The sequence below is a fragment of the Athene noctua genome, chromosome Z (genome assembly GCF_965140245.1).
Source record: "Athene noctua chromosome Z, bAthNoc1.hap1.1, whole genome shotgun sequence".
Taxonomy (NCBI): domain Eukaryota; kingdom Metazoa; phylum Chordata; class Aves; order Strigiformes; family Strigidae; genus Athene; species Athene noctua.
The window spans coordinates 26,440,420-26,461,760 of NC_134077.1; the positions used below are offsets into that span (position 1 = coordinate 26,440,420).

A 21,341-nucleotide genomic window follows, 5' to 3' on the forward strand; every position below is an offset into this window, starting at 1 on the left:
TCTGTATTTCATACAAAATATTTAAGTGATAGGAAAACAAATTAAGATAATTTAAATGCTTATATCTCTAAATTTTTTGCAGAACCCAAATAACCATATGTCATCATTATCTTCTATTATTTCAGCCAGCAGACTTTACTGGAAAGCAAGCACTGAAGCAGATTAAAGAGAAAGGTCTCAAACGACAACTGGTGTATCTCACCCTAGAAACAGATAATGTTGATCCAGAGGGAAATGAAAGTGTGTGGCATAACGGCAAGGTGAGGACTGTAGATCATGTTACAAGAAACTAATGTTAATTCTCCATGAACAGAATCTAACTTTCTGTTTCAGTGTGAATGCATCATCTTTGTTTTACTGGCACAGAACAATTTGAAGCTATGATAAATAGTGTCTATAGTCTTCAAGCAGGAAGCAAAGACTAACTAATTAGCTACAAAGAAAATGTGAAATACCATCAAGTCACAGAGGCTGGAGTTAGAACAGACTAAAGTATTGTCATCCATTCTCTTCTTCTGTAAATTCACCATTGTCCTAACAACACTTTTGCTATTCACTTAAGGAAACAAAACAACAGTGAAGTTTGGGCTTCCTCACTTCAGCGCAGATTATGTGTTGAAACACAAACTAGCAGTTAAATTATTGTATATAATGAACATATGCATGTGTACAGTGTATGTTTCAGTGGAAAATTAATTGAACGCGATAGGAATAGATTGTTTTCTCGAGAAGCAAAAACTTCCCCGTTTAAGGTGATGTCACGCACTGTAGTGAATGTTATGAACTGCATGAAACGTGCTTGATGTCTGAAGTGTATAAACCAAAGCTAGTATATGAGATGTGTAGCTGTTTTGGTTGTTGTTGTTTTTTTCTAAGAAAACCTCACTGCATCTTGAAAATAAAGATAAATGTTTGTGGTTTTTTTCAGGTTATTGGCAACACCACATCTGGAAGTTTCAGTTACAGTGCTCAGCAGAGTCTGGCATTTGCATATGTTCCCATAGAACTCAGCAAAGTTGGACAGAAACTGGAAGTTGAACTTTTAGGAAAAAATTATCCAGCAACCATTATACAAGAGCCACTGGTGATGACGGAACCAACAAGAATGCGCCTTCAGAGAAAGGGTGAAAGTCCCAGAATATAAACACAGATGAGGATACAACAAATTGTGCAGTAGGAAATAGTTCCGTTAATACGCATGAAATTAAGAGAATCAGACTACCAGATTTGCTAATTACTAAACACAGGATCCTCATTGCCATACATAGTGAGAAATTCGAAGGTGTCACTCTCTTGCTTCCTACAGTATGGACTGTTCGTGTTAGAGATCTGAGCAGAGTTCATGAACCAGTATGTGTTCCCCTTCTCAGTAGCACTTGTGAACAGGAAGTGGCAGGGAATTTGTACATTCTTGATTCATCTTGCTCCCACATTGTCTGGCAGTTCTGAATTAATGCAGAGGAGAAATTTGCTCTTGGTATTGGCCAATAACAATTTCTTCCTCCTCCTTGACACTCACAGTTCCTCCTTTGCCTGCCCGTAGGGTAAAGTAGCTTATCCTGGTTCCTTCCAACATGATATTGCAAAGTTGTCATTAAAATAACATCAGTAGTTCTGCACAAAAATGCTTCCGAAGGAATTGAAATACATTCCAGCAATGATTAAAAATAATAAAGGTAATATTAAAGGCAAACCGAACTGTTAATATTTTTTCCCCAGTGTGTCAACCTGGCAGTAATTCTCACAGAAGATCAAAATCTAATTATTTTTAATGAAACAGTTCTAGGAAGCCCATTTTTCATTATTTTATATAAGTCATCTGGTAGATTACATGTAATATTCTACAAAACACAGGATGTTACTGTTCAGTTTCTGAACAGAAAGTACTGTGTCATGGATTTACTGTTCTAAATCTGAAGCGCTAGACTGACACTAGAGAAAGTCAGTTCTTCCTTTTCTTGTTATTTATAGATTGAATAGCAGTAAGAGCCATATGTTCTTACATGGAAATGTTAACAGTGAAAAAATAAAATTAAGTCCACAGCAGAGGAGCTTTATTCAGTGCTAAACATTCAGTAAACCGAATAAGCAAGATTGGGATAATGTATATTGGGATGGGAATACCCTAAACTACTAAATCATTCTCTGAATTCCACAGTATACTCAACAATTCTTTTGAATAACAGTGTCAAAATTTCCAACTTACAAAGAGTAACACTCCCCTTTAGGCTATAGATAAACATTTTTGAAGTATGTATGAATAATGTCTAAAATGTGCTTTCTCCAGAGGAGTTGGTGCCTCTAAATCTTCAGCAAAGAAACAAACGTATGAATGGAATATACCAGGAGAAACACAGTTTGAGTAATGAACACTTACTTAAGTAAGCTGATATTACATTGTGCTGTTCTGCGTATCTTTCATAAAGCAGGTCAAAATAAAACACACAGGCTTTGGCAGGTTTGCATGTAGTACTGTCTTGAGTGAAAAATCCATTCAGTAATTATTCTCTGTTATGCTTTCATAAGTGATTAGTTCTACTTCACTGAGCCAATCAGAGATGTTACTTTCTTTAAAGCTGACATTATTTGTAATGAGGCACTTATCCACTATGTTTCCTTGAGCATTTAAGAAATCGAAAATAAAACACAGCGCTATATGGTTTTATTTAGATTATGGAGGAGGAGAGCAATTTTTAGGAACATAGTTTTGAATTTATTTCCCAAGAACATGCAAATTCACTAGACACCATATCCTGAAGTATACAGTAACAGCTATCCTGAGACAGGCTCTCACATACACTTTCCTAATAAGCTTTGCTATGCCAAAACTCTGTTTCAGTGATGCCTTCCATATCCCAGTATTAAAGTTAGAATCAAGTTTGTAACTCTTTTTCCATCTTGGAAGAAAGAAATGCTATTCGTTAACATGTCAAACAGATCAGTCTGTGCAGAAAGGGGCAGGCTTTCTGCAGCCTGAGCAAAAGGTTATGAATCACAGATGTAATTCCTACCATCAAGTGAAATCAGAAGCTGTACCTCCATGGGCTTGTACTGCATTTCCAGCTGTAACCTCCCGGCTGCTAATTTCTCCTTGCAGCTGATGTAGACAGCTACCTGTCTCATTTTACAGTGTAGTATTATACAGACCCAAACACTAACTTCCCTGTGGGCTTCTCACTGACAGCCATTGTCACTCAAGTCTCACCACAATTGAACCTTGACCAGTTAATTTTCATTTCATTTCAAGATTTAGGGAAGCGAACAAAAAGGTCTCATGCTGTTTCTGGGACATGGCAATGCCAAGTAAAGTTTCTCTTCCTGCAGCCAACTTGTAAGACCAAGACAACTGCCTGTTCATCACTGACCATATATAGACAAATGGAGCATCTTGAGAGCTTGTTGCACTCTGTTACCTCTTAAGAATTGTTCTGCTTTCTGTTTAACAATGCATTCAGGAGCAGAGGTGTCTGACGTAGTTTTAAGCACTGAGTGTTAGAAGTGCTGCAGCTATGAGAGCCGTGTGTCTGGCAGGGCTTCCTAGTTGACCTAGCTTCTTTTTTACCACTCTGATACCCAAGTCAGCTTACTGAGTGTTTATTAGGATAGCCCAACACGGCAGCACTTTGCACAGCATGGATAAACTGAACTGTAACAGGATGAAGCCTTACAAATCATGACCGCAGAGAGGTTCACATGTATATCAATCTTTCAAGGTGATAAAAAAATTATAAACCTGGAGAAATGAGGAAGGGGAGTGTTCAGCAGCTTTCGTAGTTTCCTGTCACTGCTTCTTCTCATTACAGGTTGTGATACGGTGTTGCATAAACTTGTGGTGTCAAGTTACAGCAAGAGGAAGTGAATAGGATCAAGAATGTTTTAGTACATCCGTGTTTTAAGAGGGCTTCTAACCAATCAAACAGAATACCATGTAGAAAGACTGGCAGGGATATTTTTGAGTCTTCCGCAAGCCCATGAGCTAATGGAGGAGACACCTCTCTAATGAGGTGAAAAAATTACAGTTGGTTATCTAGGAAATATTCTGAAATACTCAAATTTCTGTGTGCAGAGATATCAGGCAGTTTTTTCAGGCACATTTTTTGTCATTTGCCTTTATTCTTCTTACATCTCCAGAGTGTTTGGGTACACCAGAGTTAGATGTTACTATTACCACTAGAATTTTTGTTCCAAGGTTATCTTGTGCTATGGCAAGAAGTGCCGTGTTCATACTTCGTCTGGAATGATAAATCAACATGATACCATGATCTTTGGTGTCACTCTCGTGACTTCATTAATCATTTGACCTCAAAACATTATCCAAATTATTCAACCCCAGATTCAGAAAAGGTAGACTGAGACATAGGGGACTGAACACAGACTGTTTCCAGGATTTACTCTTTGGACTCAAGAGAATACTCTTGACATAAACAGTGTTTCCTGACTGGGATTCCAAATCCCTCATCTGGTAATAAAAAAACCAGTGAGAAAATAGGACAGGCAGTAACACCCAGACTGTGACTGTGCAGTATCTACTGTGTATGTTTCAGATGGTTCAATTTAATGTTTTAACTCTGGCAGTTTAGTCAACCAGGTTATCCAATTCTGGTGGAGCAGGATAACCAGCAAGTAGCTTGACACTTGTCTAGAAGGGAATATGATTTCCACTGCACTTGAACACCATGCTAACTTTGGAAACATGTCAAGTGGATATTAATTTTACTGCAAAATTTTTATCCATTTCTGATTTTACCAGCAGTGTGTAGATTTTCAAAGTAATTATTCTGAATGAAAAAGAATGATTTCCAGGGGAATGTGCTACCATTTGAATGGAACTTTACCTATAATAAGCACATGGAAGAAGTTAGTAAATTAAACAATTCAGTGAGACAGCTGTGACTGGTGATGGATCTGAACTAAAACCATGATAAATCAGAACTTTGCAGCCTTTTGAACAGTATGAATCACATCTCAACAAAGAAAATGTAACTCATAGTCACATACCAGCTTGTCAGCAATCCTGGAATTTTACTTCAGGGAAAACTGACTTCAGGACAGTATTGTTGCTTTTTGTTCCAATACCAGCTGTGGACTATAGCACATTCTTATTGCAGAAAAAAATGTGGCATCGCTTATCATCACTGTTGTTTTCAAACCAGCAGGGAATCTTGTGTGATTTATAGAAAAATATCTGGTAACTTCATAGGTTTATCCACTAGACTTAATTGATAGGAGCAGGAACTTTCTTTCTACAGAGACTTGTCAATCAAAAAGAAAGTAGACAGGAGTCTAGCATGCTCAATATTTGTCTTTCTTACCAAGAAATACAGTTTTTAATGTGGATTGTTCTGTCACCTGTTACCAAATGGCTATATAAATTTGGGAATGCACATATGTACCGTTCCAGCTAAATGTGAAACACGTGGGCATTTCATCTTTAACTGGGCACTGAAATTTATATGTATTCCATGGATGAACAAGATCGATCAGAGTTGACAGCTATTTCTGTCCTTTCACAGCCTTAGATTTTACATCAAGACTATAACTAAGGTAGTGGTCGTTACAATATTGCTTTAGAAGATTACGTGGTTTGAAGAAACAGTCCTATTGACACAGCTGTTATTTCTGCTTCTAGGTTGCCTCACTTCCCACAGAGTAACAGTCACAAGCACCATCTTACAGCCAGACCTAGACCAAGGCTTCTCATCTGTATGGACGAAATTAAGAGAAAAAAGCACTGAGTTGCTTATGATTTTGCAGAAGGGGCAGACAGGGGTGGGATGAGAGCAGCAGCTGCTGATGGCAGAAGAGGGGTCATGCAGTTTTGCCTACAGAACAATTGCCATCTCGCACAACTGAGCTGCACCTTCAGTGATGGTGGCATGTTGTTTTTCCCTGGCTGTAGCCCAGGTTGGCAAGCAGCGAGGCCATGGCTGTGTTGCAGCTGCCCCACTTTGCTTATGTGCAGAATATACTGTTGGCTGTATTAAATGTGGATGAGCTGCTGCTATGGTCTCATGAAGACAGAAGGAACAGTCCAGTTACTTGTACCAGAATACATTGTCCCCTCTACTCAAAACTGTTTTATTGGCTTCTTCGGAAACACAGTTGGCAAATAATTCCCTGGCTCCCCTGGGAAAGGCAGGCTCCACGGTTTAAATCGGGTGTTTAACGTAGGAATTAGAGACAGACAAAATCGGAAGGGCTCTCCAGCACCGCTGAGTTGGACACTGCTAACACCGGCAGCACGTTTACAGTCTCTTTTTGAAGCTCATTTCGACACTAATCGGCCGAAAGCCACGCCGCTTGCCCCCACAGCGGCACCGCCGGCGCCCGGCAGCGACGGCCGCGAGGGTTCGAGGCCGGCGCCGGGGCCGCGCAGCCCCGCCCCGCCCCGCGCAGCCCCGCCCCGCGCAGCCCCGCCCCGCCCCGCGCAGCCCCGCCCCGCCCCGCGCAGCCCCGCCCCGCGCAGCCCCGCCCCGCTCCGCACAGCCCAGCGCACAGCCCCGCCCCGCCCCGCCGAGCCCCGCTCCGCCGGGCGGTGCCCGCGGCCGGGCGCTCCCCACGCCCCCTCAGCCCGGCCCGCCCGGCGGGAGGAGCCGGGCGCCGCCGCGGCTCGTCCCCCCGGCGGTCTCCGCGGCCCAGTTCCTGGTGGGCAGGATGGCGCGGCGGGAGCGTGTCCCGCCGCCGCTCCGCCTGCTCCTCCGCCTGCTCCTCCGCCTGCTCCTCTGCCCGCTCCTCTGCCCGCTCCTCTGCCCGCCGCGGCAGGCGGCGGCGCGGCCGCCCGCCCCGCACCTGGTGCTGGTGCTGGCCGACGACCTGGGCTGGGGCGACGTGGGCTGGCACGGCTCGGCCATCCGCACGCCGCGGCTGGACGCGCTGGGGGCGGGCGGCGTGCGGCTGGAGCGGTACTACACCCAGCCGCTCTGCACCCCCTCCCGCAGCCAGCTCCTCAGCGGCCGCTACCAGGTAGGGCGCGGGGCGCGGGGAACGCCCGGGGGCGCGCAGCCCCAAGTTGTTGCCGCAGCGCGGCCGTGCCCGCCGGGGAGCCCCGAGGCTCCCGCCATCCCTCCCCGGCGGCGGCGACGCCTTCCCGGTCGCTTCCTGCCGCCCTCCGCGGAGTGTCGGCGGGTGGCTGGTGGGATCCTGCTGCCCTCAGCACTGTGTAACAGTTTGGCCTTCCTGTATCTCATGTAAAGATGCGCTTGGAAGAAGGCTGCTGTGTGAAACCCCGTTGCGTTTCTATGCAAACTTCACTTAGTTTTGGCATGCTAGCTCGGGAATGAGCTAGAGGTAGGTTTAGTGCACGTTGTTCTGCTTCAGAAAAGACGAAGTTCTCTCTGTGCTTCAGTTGGGTCAACAGGCGTGGCAGCGTATTGTGAAAAATCTCTCTGTCCTAGTCATCTTCTGGTACATCTGAACTGGACAGGCACACAGTCAGGGTGCAGCCAGGAGCGGGTCAGCACCACGTGTTCGGTTTGTGCAGCATCTTTTCCAGTGCAGCGTTTCAAGGCGTCCTAACCCGTAATTCTTCATATGATACCGTAGAGGTAGACATTTATGTGCCCTTAACGGTTAGTCTGGGTATCTAGCTGCTTTGTAATCACAGTCATGATTTTTCCCATTCTTTTCTGTTGCACTGGTGTAAGAGTTGGATTTTATCCTACTGAGGTACTTCTCCCCATTCCTCCCCTTATTGCAGTTTTGGCAAAGAGGGGGCGGGGGGTGGGGGGAGAGAGAAGAGTACAGCATGGACAGAAATAATATTTTCACAAAGGGTTAAGTGTATTTCGGAAGCTTCCCCGCCCTCACAAAAAGAGATCCCTGCGCATGCATGCTAACCATAGTGATTTGTCAGAGAAACTTCAGAATGAAAACAAATCTCATCCAGTGTTAGTGGATGTTATCTCTTGTTGTTGTAAGAAGACTGTTCTAGGTGATATGTACTCTTTCCAAGCAACATTTGTTCTCTTCCTAGAAACTTCAAGAATCAATGAATAGGAAGATGTAATTGACTTTTTCTTCACCAACTCTTTAAATTGTTTTATTAAATAACCTAAAACATTTATTCATTATGACTATTTCTAGAATACAGTTCATACTCTGAACATGCTTACTAGAAATGGACATTGCTGCATTTCATCTTAAAATTGGACATTGGAAATAGTCATATTTCAGTCCTGATTTAAAAACATTGTATGCTTCTGACTTAGTAATTTAATCATCTTCGTGTTGACCTTGTTACAAATGAGTACAATAATAATAGAAAACATTATTTTCTAGGTCAGGTTGGATGGAACTTTCATCAACCTGATCCAGTGGAATGTGTCCCTGCCCATGGCAGGGGTCTGAAACTGGATGATCTTTAAGGTGCCTTCTGACCCAAACCATTCTATGATTCTATGAAAATGGAAGTAATTTTTTTATAAAATCGCAGAGACATTCGGTGCAGGAAATAATTATGTATCAAATATGTAGGATTTTGTTTTGGTTTACCTGTTGATATGATTAATAATTGCACAGAGATTTAAGATTTAAATCTGGTCCTGTGTGGAGCTGGAATTTTGATAGTCATTTTATAGTCCATAAAGAAAGAATAGCAAAGGTATTGGTTTATGAAAGCTATAGGTTTGGGTTTTTTTTATTATTATTATTGTTTCCCTCTCCTATTTTTTTTTTCTTTCTAGAGGCAGTGGAAGAATTTAGAATGCTTTGCTAGCTTGTGTCTTTCACTGTACTGTTAATCTATCTTGTAATACTGCATTTACAAAAAAAAAAAAAACCTTTTTCCATGTCCTCTTTTAAAGAAAATTAGTAGGCCCTTTGTAAGAGTCTACTTACTCACTTGCCTAAGATCAGGGCTTATTTGGTTTAAAAATCAACTCAAAGTGTTGCTAAATTGATGCTTCAAAAATTATCTATGCCACTTGCTACACTGGAGTGCTTACTGGAGTTTTAAAATCTGGTGTCTTCTGCTCTATGAGGTCTTAGAGGTTTTGTGCGACAATTTACTATAAATATTTAGTAAATAAACAAGGTATTTATACTTGTATGTGTAGTTTGCTGGCCTAGGTTTAGGGCAGTGCCTGTTTTGTTTTTTTTTTTTTTGTCTGGAGGAGATAAGGGAGTTGACAAAAGTCAGCTTCTAGTACACAGTAATTGGAGAGGTTCCTTGCATTGAGCAAAATACACTACTTGGACTATTGTTGTCAGTCATAGTTTTGTAAAGATATACAAAATTCACCACTTGTTAAAATCAGAAACTTATGTGGAACTATTAAAGGTCAGATCTAGGCAGTGTTTAAAACTTGTGTCACTCCCATTATCCAAATGCTCTTTCTATTTATGGTGTTTGCACTTATTTTATGCAAATAAATGTATAAATATTTATGTATAATGTCCGTTTAGAAGACTAATGCAAAAATAGCTTTCTTACCTTTTATCATGCTTTTCTCCAGTTACTGTTCTCTGATACAGGCAAGAGCTTGGTAGCTTCACTTGCCATGTGCCTTTTTGTCCACCTACGTCCCATTTGAAATCTCTCCATGTTGAGATGTTGTCCCTAGCCTTCAATCAGACTGTAATGGTGATTGTTACCTCTTAGATTTTCAGATGAAAACAGAAAAGGCACTTTTTTTTAATTGCAGTTGATTTATACCTGAGAAGGCCTTGTTAGTCCCTGTGGTGGTGTTTCCTTGTCTTCCTCCCTGCTACCCCTGCCCGCCCCCTGTGGCTTCCTCATCTTCCTCAGTACCACATTGGTAAAAGCAGGAGCCCCTTAAAACTAATGCTAGCCTCTGGTGTAGCTGTGTTTCTTTTTGTGCGTGCTTATAAAGTAGTCTATGGGAATACATTGCTGCATTGTAACTAATCCTTCATCTTTTTCTTCTAGATCCACACAGGCTTACAACACCAGATAATTTGGCCATGCCAGCCCAGCTGTGTGCCACTGGATGAGAAACTCCTCCCAGAGCTACTTCAAGAGGCAGGATACGTTACTCATATGGTGGGAAAGTGGCATTTAGGGATGTACAGAAAAGAATGCCTTCCAACACGCAGGGGATTTGACACTTACTTTGGTAATGGTTAGATTTAACATGGGCAATAAATGCTGTGTAAAAAGTATGAGAAACTAACCCATTCTTTTAAGAACAGCAGATTTACTATAAGTAAATCAATACCAGGGCGTGCATATTTCCAAAGTACAACTGCTTAAATAAGATAAGGCCTTAAATGCGTGTCAAAGCTTTACAAGTTATTGAAGGAAATATTTTAATTATTGAGTTGCTCTGTTATGAACTGCATTTAATTTGGTTCCATGGTAGTTAGAAAGTTTAAGGTGTAGTGATTGGTTTGGTTTTATAAGTGTCTTTAATCTGAACATTTTGTGTTATACCAGACAGTAGACATGGCTTGCTCTGCAAATAAATGTTACACTTCTAAGAGCTGATACATTTAAGAGAGAAATAGACATCATACCACACTATGTTCATGCTTCGTGAATAGAGTAGCATTGTTTTTTCCAGGGCCTGTGGCAAGGAAGATGGTGTGAGAGCCTCTGTAAAACAGTATCCAGAAGGTTTGTTGCAGGAACTCACAAATTATCAAATCAGACCCTCAGACTAAAAAAATAATGCCAGAATTAGATTGTCCTGGTGTGACAACTTATAGCTACACGTTGTTTATTTTTTCTCTTGCAAAGGCTCCTGTCCCAGTAGTGATTTGACATTTACTAGTTTTGCAAAAGTGTCACAGATGTGAGGCTGTCTGCAATACATCTCATTCTGCATTGTACTGAACACAAAGTGGTCCATCTCCGCTGGGTGGTTTTTAAGACACTTTGAGTGGGCAATTTCAAAACAGTTCAAATTAACAGTTTAAATTAACTTTGCAAGCTTTTGATAGTACTGCTGCTCACTTCTACAGCTGAGGAAGTGAGATATAGAAGCCTGCATTCCTCTTGTCTAACCTTAGGTACTTAAATAAAGAGCCTGGCTGTGCAATGTGCAATAGACAATGTGGATCTGAATTCTAGGTGTGAAGAACTGTGCCCTTAGATTGGCTATCTCCTTTGTTCAGAGAGCTTGGAGCCATGGTTTCACAACTGAATTAAGCTAATATATATGGATCAGAATATAATGACTCATTGCTTAAACATATAGGCCTCCTCCCATCTCTTCACAGGAGCTTGGAATCTTTTTGACAGTATAGATGTAGATAGGCTGGCACTCCTCAGGAAATGTCACCCTGGGACCAAGTGGGCTCAATGAAGGAGCCTTAATACAGGCTGGCTGCCTCGTGCGGCTGGCTGCCAACAATACACGTTGGGTACTTCCTGTGATATTATTTTTCAGAGAATGTAGGTAGGAGTTTAATGTCCTATAATGTTCATGTAATTCCAGTAGGCATTTATTGCAATTAGGGACATATGATTCTTTGGAACACTTGATGCAGTGTGTCCCCAATGGGCACTCAAAACGGAAAAATGCAACTTGTGGCTCTGAGTACATGGATGTAGGCAGTCTACCCACAAAATCAGCCTTTATGCTTTGAAAGAAAAGCCATTTTTTCCTCCTAAAAACATATTAGAAGTTTCTATTGTATTTAAACCAGAACTTCATTCTTTCTGTACATACTTTTTTGCACAAGTAGCTGTAGTTGAAGCTGCTGAATAAAAATTCAAGAGAAATTCCTTCATTTTGGATTTTTTTCCCCAGTTTTAGTTTGATTTTTGCAGAATTTAAGAATATATTTTTGCAGATTCATCTGTTTTTTCAGGGTATTGAGGGATAAATCTGAAATGTAATTTAAAAAGTAATAATTACTGAGATTCAAATTACTTTTAAGAGTTTTATTTCTGATTGATAAAAAGCAAAGGCACTCCATGCTGAACAGGATAGCCCTTGATAGGAGCAAATCCATACCTGTAGAACTTTTGCATAGTTTGTTTCTTTTGGGGATCTTTAAATAATAGTGTCTTTTTTTCACCAGTTGGTGTCAGCAGTGCATCAGCAATTACTTTACAGCTGACATAAGAAATGCTTTATACTTGGATGGTTTTGAATAAATAAATTTTAAAAATTCCAAACTTTCTTATAGAGACAGAAGTCTTACATGAAAATACAAATACACAAAATCATACTAGCTAAAAATCAGAGTATTACACAGATAGCCACTGCCTTTGCTATCAGTGCATTAGTTTAGTGCTAATGTGTTTGATACCAAGTTATAAAGTCATTGAACTGCTTTCGAGATGTTTCATATGTTTTGAAATTACTAATTGCATTGGCAATAAAAAGTCTGTGAAGAATTAAATGTTGAGCTACTTAGACCTGTCAGGGAGTGTCACTACAGTCAAGTCAAATATTGAATGACTGTTTCAGCTCAAAACTACTAACATTTTGATATTTATTTTTTACCTGTTTTCCCCTGATATATCTGTTTCTGTGACATGTTGTTGGCCTGCTTATTTGACAACTTTTCCTGTTCTAGGCTATCTTCTGGGGAGTGAGGATTATTATTCACATGACCGTTGCGTCCTCATCAAAGCAAAGAACATAACACGCTGTGCTCTGGACTTTCGAGATGGAGAAGAAGTTGCAACTGGGTTTAAAAATATGTACTCAACTAATTTATTCACAGAAAGAGCTGTAGATCTTATAGCGAATCACAAAACTGAGAAGGTACAGTCAGCAGCTGTTACTTTGATAACTTCAACTCTAAAGAATGTTTAAAAACGGTTAATGAAATATTAACAGAGAGACCTGTGCTTGAGCTGTAACTGAGTGCTATTCAGCAGGGTGCATAGAGCTAAATGCAAGAAGTAGTGCTGGTAAGACTTGCCTTTTCTGCTGTCAGAATCAGCTTTGGCTGCGCAGCCCTGGTCTGCTACCCTTCTCCACTTCTTTCTTAATACAAGTAATAAATTTAAAGAAATTATTTAGCATGTAGTTTGCTCTTCTAAAAAACAAATGGAAAGTTTAATGGGTGAAGTTTCATAGAAAGAAAACTGTTAACAAAAATACACCTGATGTTTTTCCACAGCTTCAGAAGTCCTTTATCAAAATTTTATTAGTTTATATTTAGGGACTGGAAGAGACAAGTGTAAAAGAAATCAAAATGCAGTGTCGATAAATCAGGGCTGCTTTTGCTGCAGTAACTTTTGCATTTAGTACTCTGTGTTCAACTAATTCCCACTCTATCCTTTCCACCCCAGCCCCTCTTTCTCTATCTTGCTTTTCAGTCTGTCCATGAACCTCTTGAGGTCCCTGAAGAATACGTGAAACCATATTCATCCATTAAGGATGTAAAGAGGCGCCATTATGCAGGGATGGTGACTCTTATGGATGAAGCTGTAGGAAATCTTACTGATGCTCTGAAAAGATATGGTCTTTGGGACAACACAGTTCTTGTTTTCTCTACTGGTAAGTTCATTTAAATAATCTTTCAGTAATAACTTTGATACAGTGTCTAACAAGCTAACTGCGGAGACATCTGATCCCTCAGTCCTTCTTCCATGTATTTTCTAACTGCAGAAGAGCAATGAAAGTGAAACAGGACTTTATATGAGATAGTTTGTCTCCCCCCTCTTACTGCTTTCTCAATCATGACAAAAACAACTCTGAAGAAGTATCTCTGCAACTAGGGGCTACTCCTGTTGGGAGTGAAAACAGCATTTTAAAAACAGGAGTGCAGTGAAATTTGAGATGTCTTACTTGCCACTGTGGTTACTATCTATCAGAATTAAATCCTTACTGAGAGTGATCTACCAAATTAATTTGTCCTGAGCTATGGGTAGCTGTCTGATCAGTTTATAAATTGCCACATGTTTCATGAAGCATGAACAGCCAGACAGCAAACAGTTTGAAGGAAGCCAAAACTCTTTTCTTTCCCTTGCTTTCATGTAACATGTGATTTTTGTCTTGCTTGAAGTATTTCACTAGCACTTTACTCCCATGAAGCAAAAGTCTGTTAATAAAAAAGCTTAATATGTGATGTTACAGTCTAGGCTGCCAAATTACAGGCTAAATTTTTGTACGTACTAGCACATGATCTGGTTTCTAGATTATTAGGGTAATTCAAATAATACATTACAAAGCAGTCGCCTTTGTTTCCAGATTAGGAATGAAACAGAATCTTTTTGAAATACAGCTGCTTGGCTGGCTTTCATGAACATAGTTGTTCTTGTTTGGTTGGGAGTGTGAAGTAGCCTTTCAATGCTTACAGTTGCTTTTTGACCAGGCTTTACATTTTAGGGCCGTCAAAATGGCAAATTAATTTTCGGTGACCACTTTAAAGAAAACCCTGCAACAACAGTAACAACATCAAAACCCCAAACTCCAAGGTTTGATGAAAATGCAAGTGATGTGTTCTGAGTTTAGCAGCTGCTTCCTATAGCACTTGGAATTATGGAATTTCATGTTGAGTCCAACCCTGTTTGCCTTACGGTGTTACATTTGTGTCCAGGTTTTGGCTCTAACAGGATTTGATAACTCTTCTATGCCTGTTTCTGTTTGCAATGTTTTCATATTTAGAACTGAAAGTTAGCAAAGCCATATGGAAAATGATACCAATATTTATTCCATATGGAAAAAATCCAGTCTTTGCTGATGGTGTCCTACTAGAGTTATTTCAGTGATGTTTGTTCAGTACATTGTGGAATAAAACTAAAGACATCTGAGTTGGAATTACAGGGTGTGACTGAATTAAAAAGGCAAATTAATTTTTTTTGTTTTAAACTTTTTTTTTCCAAATTATGACAGTATAGCTTGATTTTAACAGTAGTTATCTTGCGATCAATTACAGATACCTTTCAACAAGAGTCAGTCAGGAAAATCCAGTGTCTGCCCTATCTAATGAGACTTATCTTGAGTTAATTGACATTTTAAACTTCCAGGAGTGGAATTTAATATGATTGAAATGCAGGGAAATTGAACCTAGATCGTGCAAACCGGGGGGCAGTGATCTGGGTTTTTTCAGTGTTCTTTCTTCACTTCAAACAACTATTCTTTACAGGCTAAAACATTGCATACATTAAAGACACAGTTTCCAAAAAACAAATGCTGAAACTGTTAAGCATTAAGAAAAAAGTCAAGAAAAAGGCAAACCCCACACCCCACCCTGTGAAATCTATTCAGATTTTCTATATTATGTTTATTGGTTTTGCAGATGATGTGTTTTAAAATGGTCATTAGAACATGATTGAAAAGAAGCATGAGAGGGTCTGCAGTTGAGTATCTTGTGTAAAGAGTTGTACTATGTGAGATCTCTGCACAGCTTTCAAGTCCTTTGTAACTGGGGGTTGTAGCATGCACTGGTAGCTATAATATGGTTACATACTTATAGTATGATACTACCTTCAGTTCTTGAGGACTTGCCTCCTTGAGCAAGTGGTGCTCCCTCTCCCTGTCCCAAGTGCTCTCCTGGGACTGGAAGACCCTCTTGCTTATTATGGCAAGAAAGACACATTTTCCTCTACAATCAGGACTTCTCTGCAGGAGAGTTTTTCCCATGTTGTGGGATTAAGAATCAATTTAAGTATTTCAATGACGACTGCAAGAGAGAATCTAGGGAAGGATAAAGTGTGTCGATAATTTTAATGAGCAGTATCTATGTGTCTACTCAGCATAACAGTTAAAGACACAGGGTCATAAAAGCACTCTTGTTTTGTTGTAAACCTGTGTCTTGGTAACTGTGGTGTTGGAAACCTGTAGATGAAGAAGCAGCGAAGACCCTGCTTTTATGGTAGATTTTACTAGATTCATTACTATTCCCAGTTTAGTTGTCCAAAATTCACACTTGGATCTTTGCATCTCTCACTGCTTCAAAATTCCCCCCAAAAAAATAGTTTATAAGCGATCATTTGCTATTGTGCACTGCAACAAACATAGTCTTCCAGTTGAGTCCTTCACTGTGAAGTGTCAACCCCAAAATTAGAGATCTCTTTTTAGTGAGTGCTCATTGAAATACTCTAGAACATGATATAATCTTTGCTGTCATGGTAGATTTCTTTTCATTAAACTCTTTTGTGTTTCTTCCTATTTGTATATGTTATGGCTCAACCAGGATTGCCTTGAAAACATGCCAGCTGGCAAAGGGAAATACTGTGGATTTTAAGAGGGCCTTGTAAAATGTGTAGAAGAACTCCAGTTCTTGTTTAAATTGGCCTGATGGAGACACTGGGCCACAAATGAAGTAATCTGGTCAAGTTTGACTCCATCAGTATATCATGTAAATCAACATCTCTGTCTTTTTGAACAGATGTACAAGCTGTTTCTACAGATGAATAAGAGAAAGAAAAAGGTGAGCTAGTTCAGTGGTATGTGGGGTTATATTTGTGTATCAAGTAGTAGCTTGAAAAGTCTTGACCTATGTGATATGAATTAGAATTCGCTTTTATGGAGCACCTTTTATACTGTAAATACAAGTAAATCTAGGCTAATGAAATCAGTGGTGAAAATGAAGTCATTGCCTGTTTAAGCAGAACGGATAAAAATGGATGCTGCACTGGCTTGGGTACACTTGAAATCAAAAAGAATGAGACATAGGATTTATTTTTCTTTTGAGGAAACATAAGAGGCTATAACTACCAACTTTCCTGAAGAGCGCCTTGATTTAAAATAAATAATGGTCATAAAAAGCATTCAAGTGGTACGAATTTACCTCAGCGCTATTAACACTGACTTGGAGTCCAAATTTTGCTTCAAATACAGACCTACTATTTGAGATAAGAAGTAGGGATTTGCTGTAAATACCATGTGTTTATAGTTTTAGCAACATATTACAAGTAACTTTGGTGGAAACTTACCAACACTAGAGTAAAAGAATCTGACCTCTAATTTCAGTTCTGTATTGAAGCTACTGCCCCTTGCTTTATTTAACTTTCAGCTTTTTAATATACTAAATAATTTTGGATCAAAACTCCTTACTGCTCTTTTTTCCACTATATCTGTTAATTCTTGTGTGGATTAGCACTGTAGTATCTGGTAGTTGCCATAAGAGGGCTTTGAGCAGTAAATATGTGGAACTTCTCAAGCCTTGGTTTACATTTCTAAGAGGAAACCACATAAATCCTTTCCATAATGGAGCATGTGACAGTGAAGACTGTTTTTGCTCCAAAAGACGGTCTTTTTATCATTTTAGAATTACGATTAATAAGAGCACAGATTGTTTTGAACATACCTCCTGATGTTTATACAGTCTTTCTCATACCCCTAGATTTCCACCCCCCCACCCCCCCCGCCCCAGTAAAGACTTTTTCTCGGTCTTTTTGTTAATTTTTCCATTCCAGCCAGTATATTGTGGCTTTTGTCTAATTAAATGTCAGGATTTTTTTTTTATTTTGCTTACTTCCAGCTCCTGCTTTGGTAGAAACAAGGGATCTGACTTTCACTGGTTCCTTAAGGGCAATATCTTATCTCTTCCCTGAATAAACTCCTGCTCCTTCTCTTTTGCTGGTGAGAAACTTCAGAGAGACTTAATTGCAGATTGTCTCCAAGCCAACTGAAGGACAGATTTGTTAGAGCATTTGTTCTCTGGCTGTGGTGTCAGAGGTGCTAATTTTGAAGATTGTGTTGTCAGATATTTTTTTAGTAAACCTGCTCAGTCATAGATCTGAAGACTTGCTTTCATCAGTCTTGTCAGGAGTTTCTGAGTGGTTTGGTGCATTGCCAGCGAGGAAGATGTCTGGGCATTTACTGCCAGAGCATCTGCTGCTTCCTAAGACGAAATAAGCACCTTCAGTCAAACTAGTTATTTGGATCCATATATTCCCAAATATTACTTTTCTGTTTCTTGATTATTTCAGCTTGTTATACAGGCAAAAGTTGTGGCTGATCACTGCACTTCCATTGGTCAGAGTTGTTGCATGTCAATCATAAATAGTGAAAGTTGTATGTGGTTGGTGTTTTATACTCCAGTGTTGGCTTTTACTCTTTTTTTTAGGCTTTTTCCACATTAAAGTATAGGTGAGAAGAATATATATTTTAGAAATAAAATATCTTCTCTGCCATATGATGCAGATAATAGTAATGAGACATCTAGACTGATTTGTGAGAACATATTATGAAAGGTAGAAACATTATGTTGGAAATTAATTTCAAAATCAAGTCTGAGAAGGTGTTGATAGTCAATATGTTAATTATTTTCACCACATTTTAAAAAGCCAAAGATGGTTTGTAGGAAGTGTTTGTTTATCTTCCTTCTAGCATTAACCCCTTCCCATCCACCCTGCTTTATCTGTGGAAGACCTAGCACTCCAAACCAGAGATCCTGAACACAGGGACACCTTGTGCTACAGATGCACGCTTCTTTTTTCCCTTTTGTTTTTAAAAATTCCAACATAAGTGGTATCTTGAATTTTTCTTGTTGTTTTTAGCCAGTGTTTAAAGTGAAGTTCACTTGTAAATGAAACACAGAAGTGAATTTTGCACAGAGTTGGAAGCTGGCCATTTTTGTGCAAAGCTTTGACTTAAGCATGCTAATAGTTATCCTAGCAAATTTTTTCTCAGACTGAGATGAATGCTGGAAACAATTCATTTTACATGTTAACAACGTTAATTTCCCACAGCTCTCAGATGGTTGTCTTAAACTATGATTACTATTAAACTATACTAGTTTGTTCTCCATAATAGTGTTTAAGAACCCATTATTCTTTGTGTCAGAATCTGCTACACCCAAATCAGTGGTCAGTCTTATGGTCTGTCACTGGGACATGTCTAAAGTTTTCTTGACTACATCTCATTTTACTTACTTACTACAGACATGGAGAGTTTGTCAGGTTATTCCCACTATTCATAGCTTGAAATTTCCCTGTGTTTCTCTTGTGTTTGGTGATGGTAAATGGTAGCATAGACCTGACACAGCAGGGTCTGTAATTATTGAGACCTGTTTAATTACTGAGACTGCTTACAATGAAAGCAGTCGCCTGAAACTGTCTGTTCTAGGACTGCTCCTATCATGAAAATTGTACTGGGAGGAGAAGAAAAAAAATTCTGTAGGATGAAAAAGGGCATTGTTCATGCAGCTTTTGTAGGGCAAAATTTGTAACTATTGGAATCTTGTGTACATCAAATGCATTTTTTTTTCCATGAGATCAATTTTCCCTTTTTTTTTCCCCCACTTTAGAAAAGTCAGAAGAATAAAGACAGTTCTGGTGAGTTAGAAAAAAAGGTAGACATTGATTTATCTTAGCACAACTCTGTAAAAGTTGCTCTGTAAATGCTCAGTAAAGTTGTTCAGCAAAAGGTGCTCTGATGGAGAAGAGGTATTATGTTACCTTGATGGAAAATAAAAGCCCTATGGGTGTATTTAAAGCAAACAAGAATTACGTTAGCAGAATTTTATAGCAGAAGGTGTAGCTTTCTGTTTCTGTTGTCCTTTTAATTGAAGGGCTCTTAGTACTTCTTCCATCACACACAGAAAAATCTGTATTGAACACTGAAATCACAATAATACATCAGCACTCTGAAGACACTTTTTTGAGTGGCTTTTCTGCTGCTTATATTGAACCTTCAAGGTTACTCTTTCCACTGAGGGTATGCAGAATCAGACTGACCTATGCAACAGATGTTTTTTCATCAGACTTTGATCTTAAGCAAATTATTTTGGTTTGTTTCATTGGCGATATATGTTTCATGTTAGCCATCAGAAGGAATGTACTTGCATTTCTCACACTTGCAGTATAATTGAAAAACACAGCAACAAATGGATCTTTCAGATGCTGTATGGGGAAACTGGGAAGAACTTGAGTTCAAATTAAGGGCAAAGTTATTCTCTAATTCATGCTGCGAGTCTCTTATCCACAGTGTAGATCTCTGCTGTGTATTCTGTACTTTTTTTTTAAAATGAAACCTCAATGGGAGTTCCGCACTTGGAACACATACAGAATAAGCATTATTCATGCTGTGAAGATCAGAGGGGAGAAATTTTCCCCAAATGGGATCCTTTACCGCTATTATCGACAGTGGTCTCTGTTTAACTGTGAGTCACAACCATGAGCTTAAATCACACAAAGGAAGGGCTCTGAAGTCCTGTTCTGTGACCTAGACTTTCAACAAGAATGCTGGAGGTCAAAAATGAGATGCATTTACAGAGTTGTGCATTGAAGCTGTCTGGTGCTTGCTCGTATTGTGTCTGGCAGTAAGTGCTATTTAATTCCCTTTCATATATACTAAATTCACACGGAACTTTTAAAAAGGTGGTGTTTTTTTTTTTTAAAAAAAGCAACTGCTAACAGCCTGCCTGTTTTGTTGATACTGGCAACGGATTGTAGTGTTACATCCAAACTTCTGTGTATGAGAATAATGCATGTAGACTTGTCTCCTGCTTATATCATCACTTCATTTTTAAATGAGCACATATTAAATGGTAGGTATTGGTATCATGTCTGCTAAATAACTGTGGGGATTTTAAACTATTGTATCAATGTTGTTTGTAGTTATCCTTCTTTGCTTTTTACTACCACGAACTGTTGAATGCCTCCATAATTTCAATAGTATTTAAAACAAAATCACACAATGACCAGCTCTGCATTATGGAAAAGAGGTGTCGGCACTTAATGTAAACAGAACTGTTGGGGTTTGGCTTTTCTGTAGTCTCCCCATCAGAAATAGGCAACAGCAAGAAAGGTATAGGGATATGGGGTTTTGTCCCATCTTCTATCTTTTGTTTATCTTTGTCTGAGGTTGTTTGCATGTTGCTCCTCTTACTTATTTTTAGTTGCAAGCTTCAAAAACCTGCTTTGTAGAAATATCGTAGCTGGTGTGTGTTACTTCATTGACATGCTCTGTTTTCAACAATTCCAAGTCACTAACATTGTTAAATTGGCTTCTTAAACGCTGTAAGTTACATATGAAATAATTTCACAGTTAAAGTTTAATAGACTTTCCAGTTCTGCTTCAGTTGGATGGACCCTCACACTGACCTCCATATGGTTCTGATTAAGTATAAGAGCATGATTGCTCAGAAAGCCCTAGCCCTTCAAAGGAGCACTAGATATATAACATGTAACAAATGTTTACAGAATTAAACTGTGGATGAATTGGATATGCCATCTTATTTCTGCCATCTTTTTCACCTATTATTTTTACACCCGTTATTGTGTAGTTGTTGTGGGTTAAAGGAACCTACATGGTCACTAGTATTCAAGATTGAATTGCATTTTATTTTTAAAACACAGTATTACAATATCAGAGAGAAAAAAAACCACCTCAGTATTGGAAAACAAAGCCAGAATCACACATAGGAAAGAAAAAAGCAACATTTTCCATCATCCAGTTTAGTGGTTCATACTGTTTTTAATCAGTGAGACAAAGGTGGTTGAAAATCTGTCCTCTATCCATCATCCC

At 39.4% G+C, this 21,341-nt stretch overlaps 2 protein-coding genes across 2 annotated transcripts in view; both read left to right on the top strand.

The window, feature by feature from the left end:
* The window catches only part of DMGDH (dimethylglycine dehydrogenase), a 44,942-nt gene extending 42,297 nt beyond the window's left edge, over positions 1 to 2,645 (top strand). Inside the window, exons 15-16 of the mRNA XM_074932576.1 lie at positions 126 to 260; positions 929 to 2,645. Coding sequence (XP_074788677.1) covers positions 126 to 260; positions 929 to 1,144 — 351 coding nt within the window. The 3' untranslated portion in view covers positions 1,145 to 2,645. The remainder of the gene's footprint in view (positions 1 to 125; positions 261 to 928) is intronic.
* A 3,993-nt stretch (positions 2,646 to 6,638) lies between these two features.
* ARSB (arylsulfatase B) overlaps positions 6,639 to 21,341 on the top strand; it is a 67,981-nt gene continuing 53,278 nt past the window's right edge. Inside the window, exons 1-4 of the mRNA XM_074931960.1 lie at positions 6,639 to 6,963; positions 9,887 to 10,073; positions 12,487 to 12,677; positions 13,211 to 13,418. Coding sequence (XP_074788061.1) covers positions 6,655 to 6,963; positions 9,887 to 10,073; positions 12,487 to 12,677; positions 13,211 to 13,418 — 895 coding nt within the window. The 5' untranslated portion in view covers positions 6,639 to 6,654. The remainder of the gene's footprint in view (positions 6,964 to 9,886; positions 10,074 to 12,486; positions 12,678 to 13,210; positions 13,419 to 21,341) is intronic.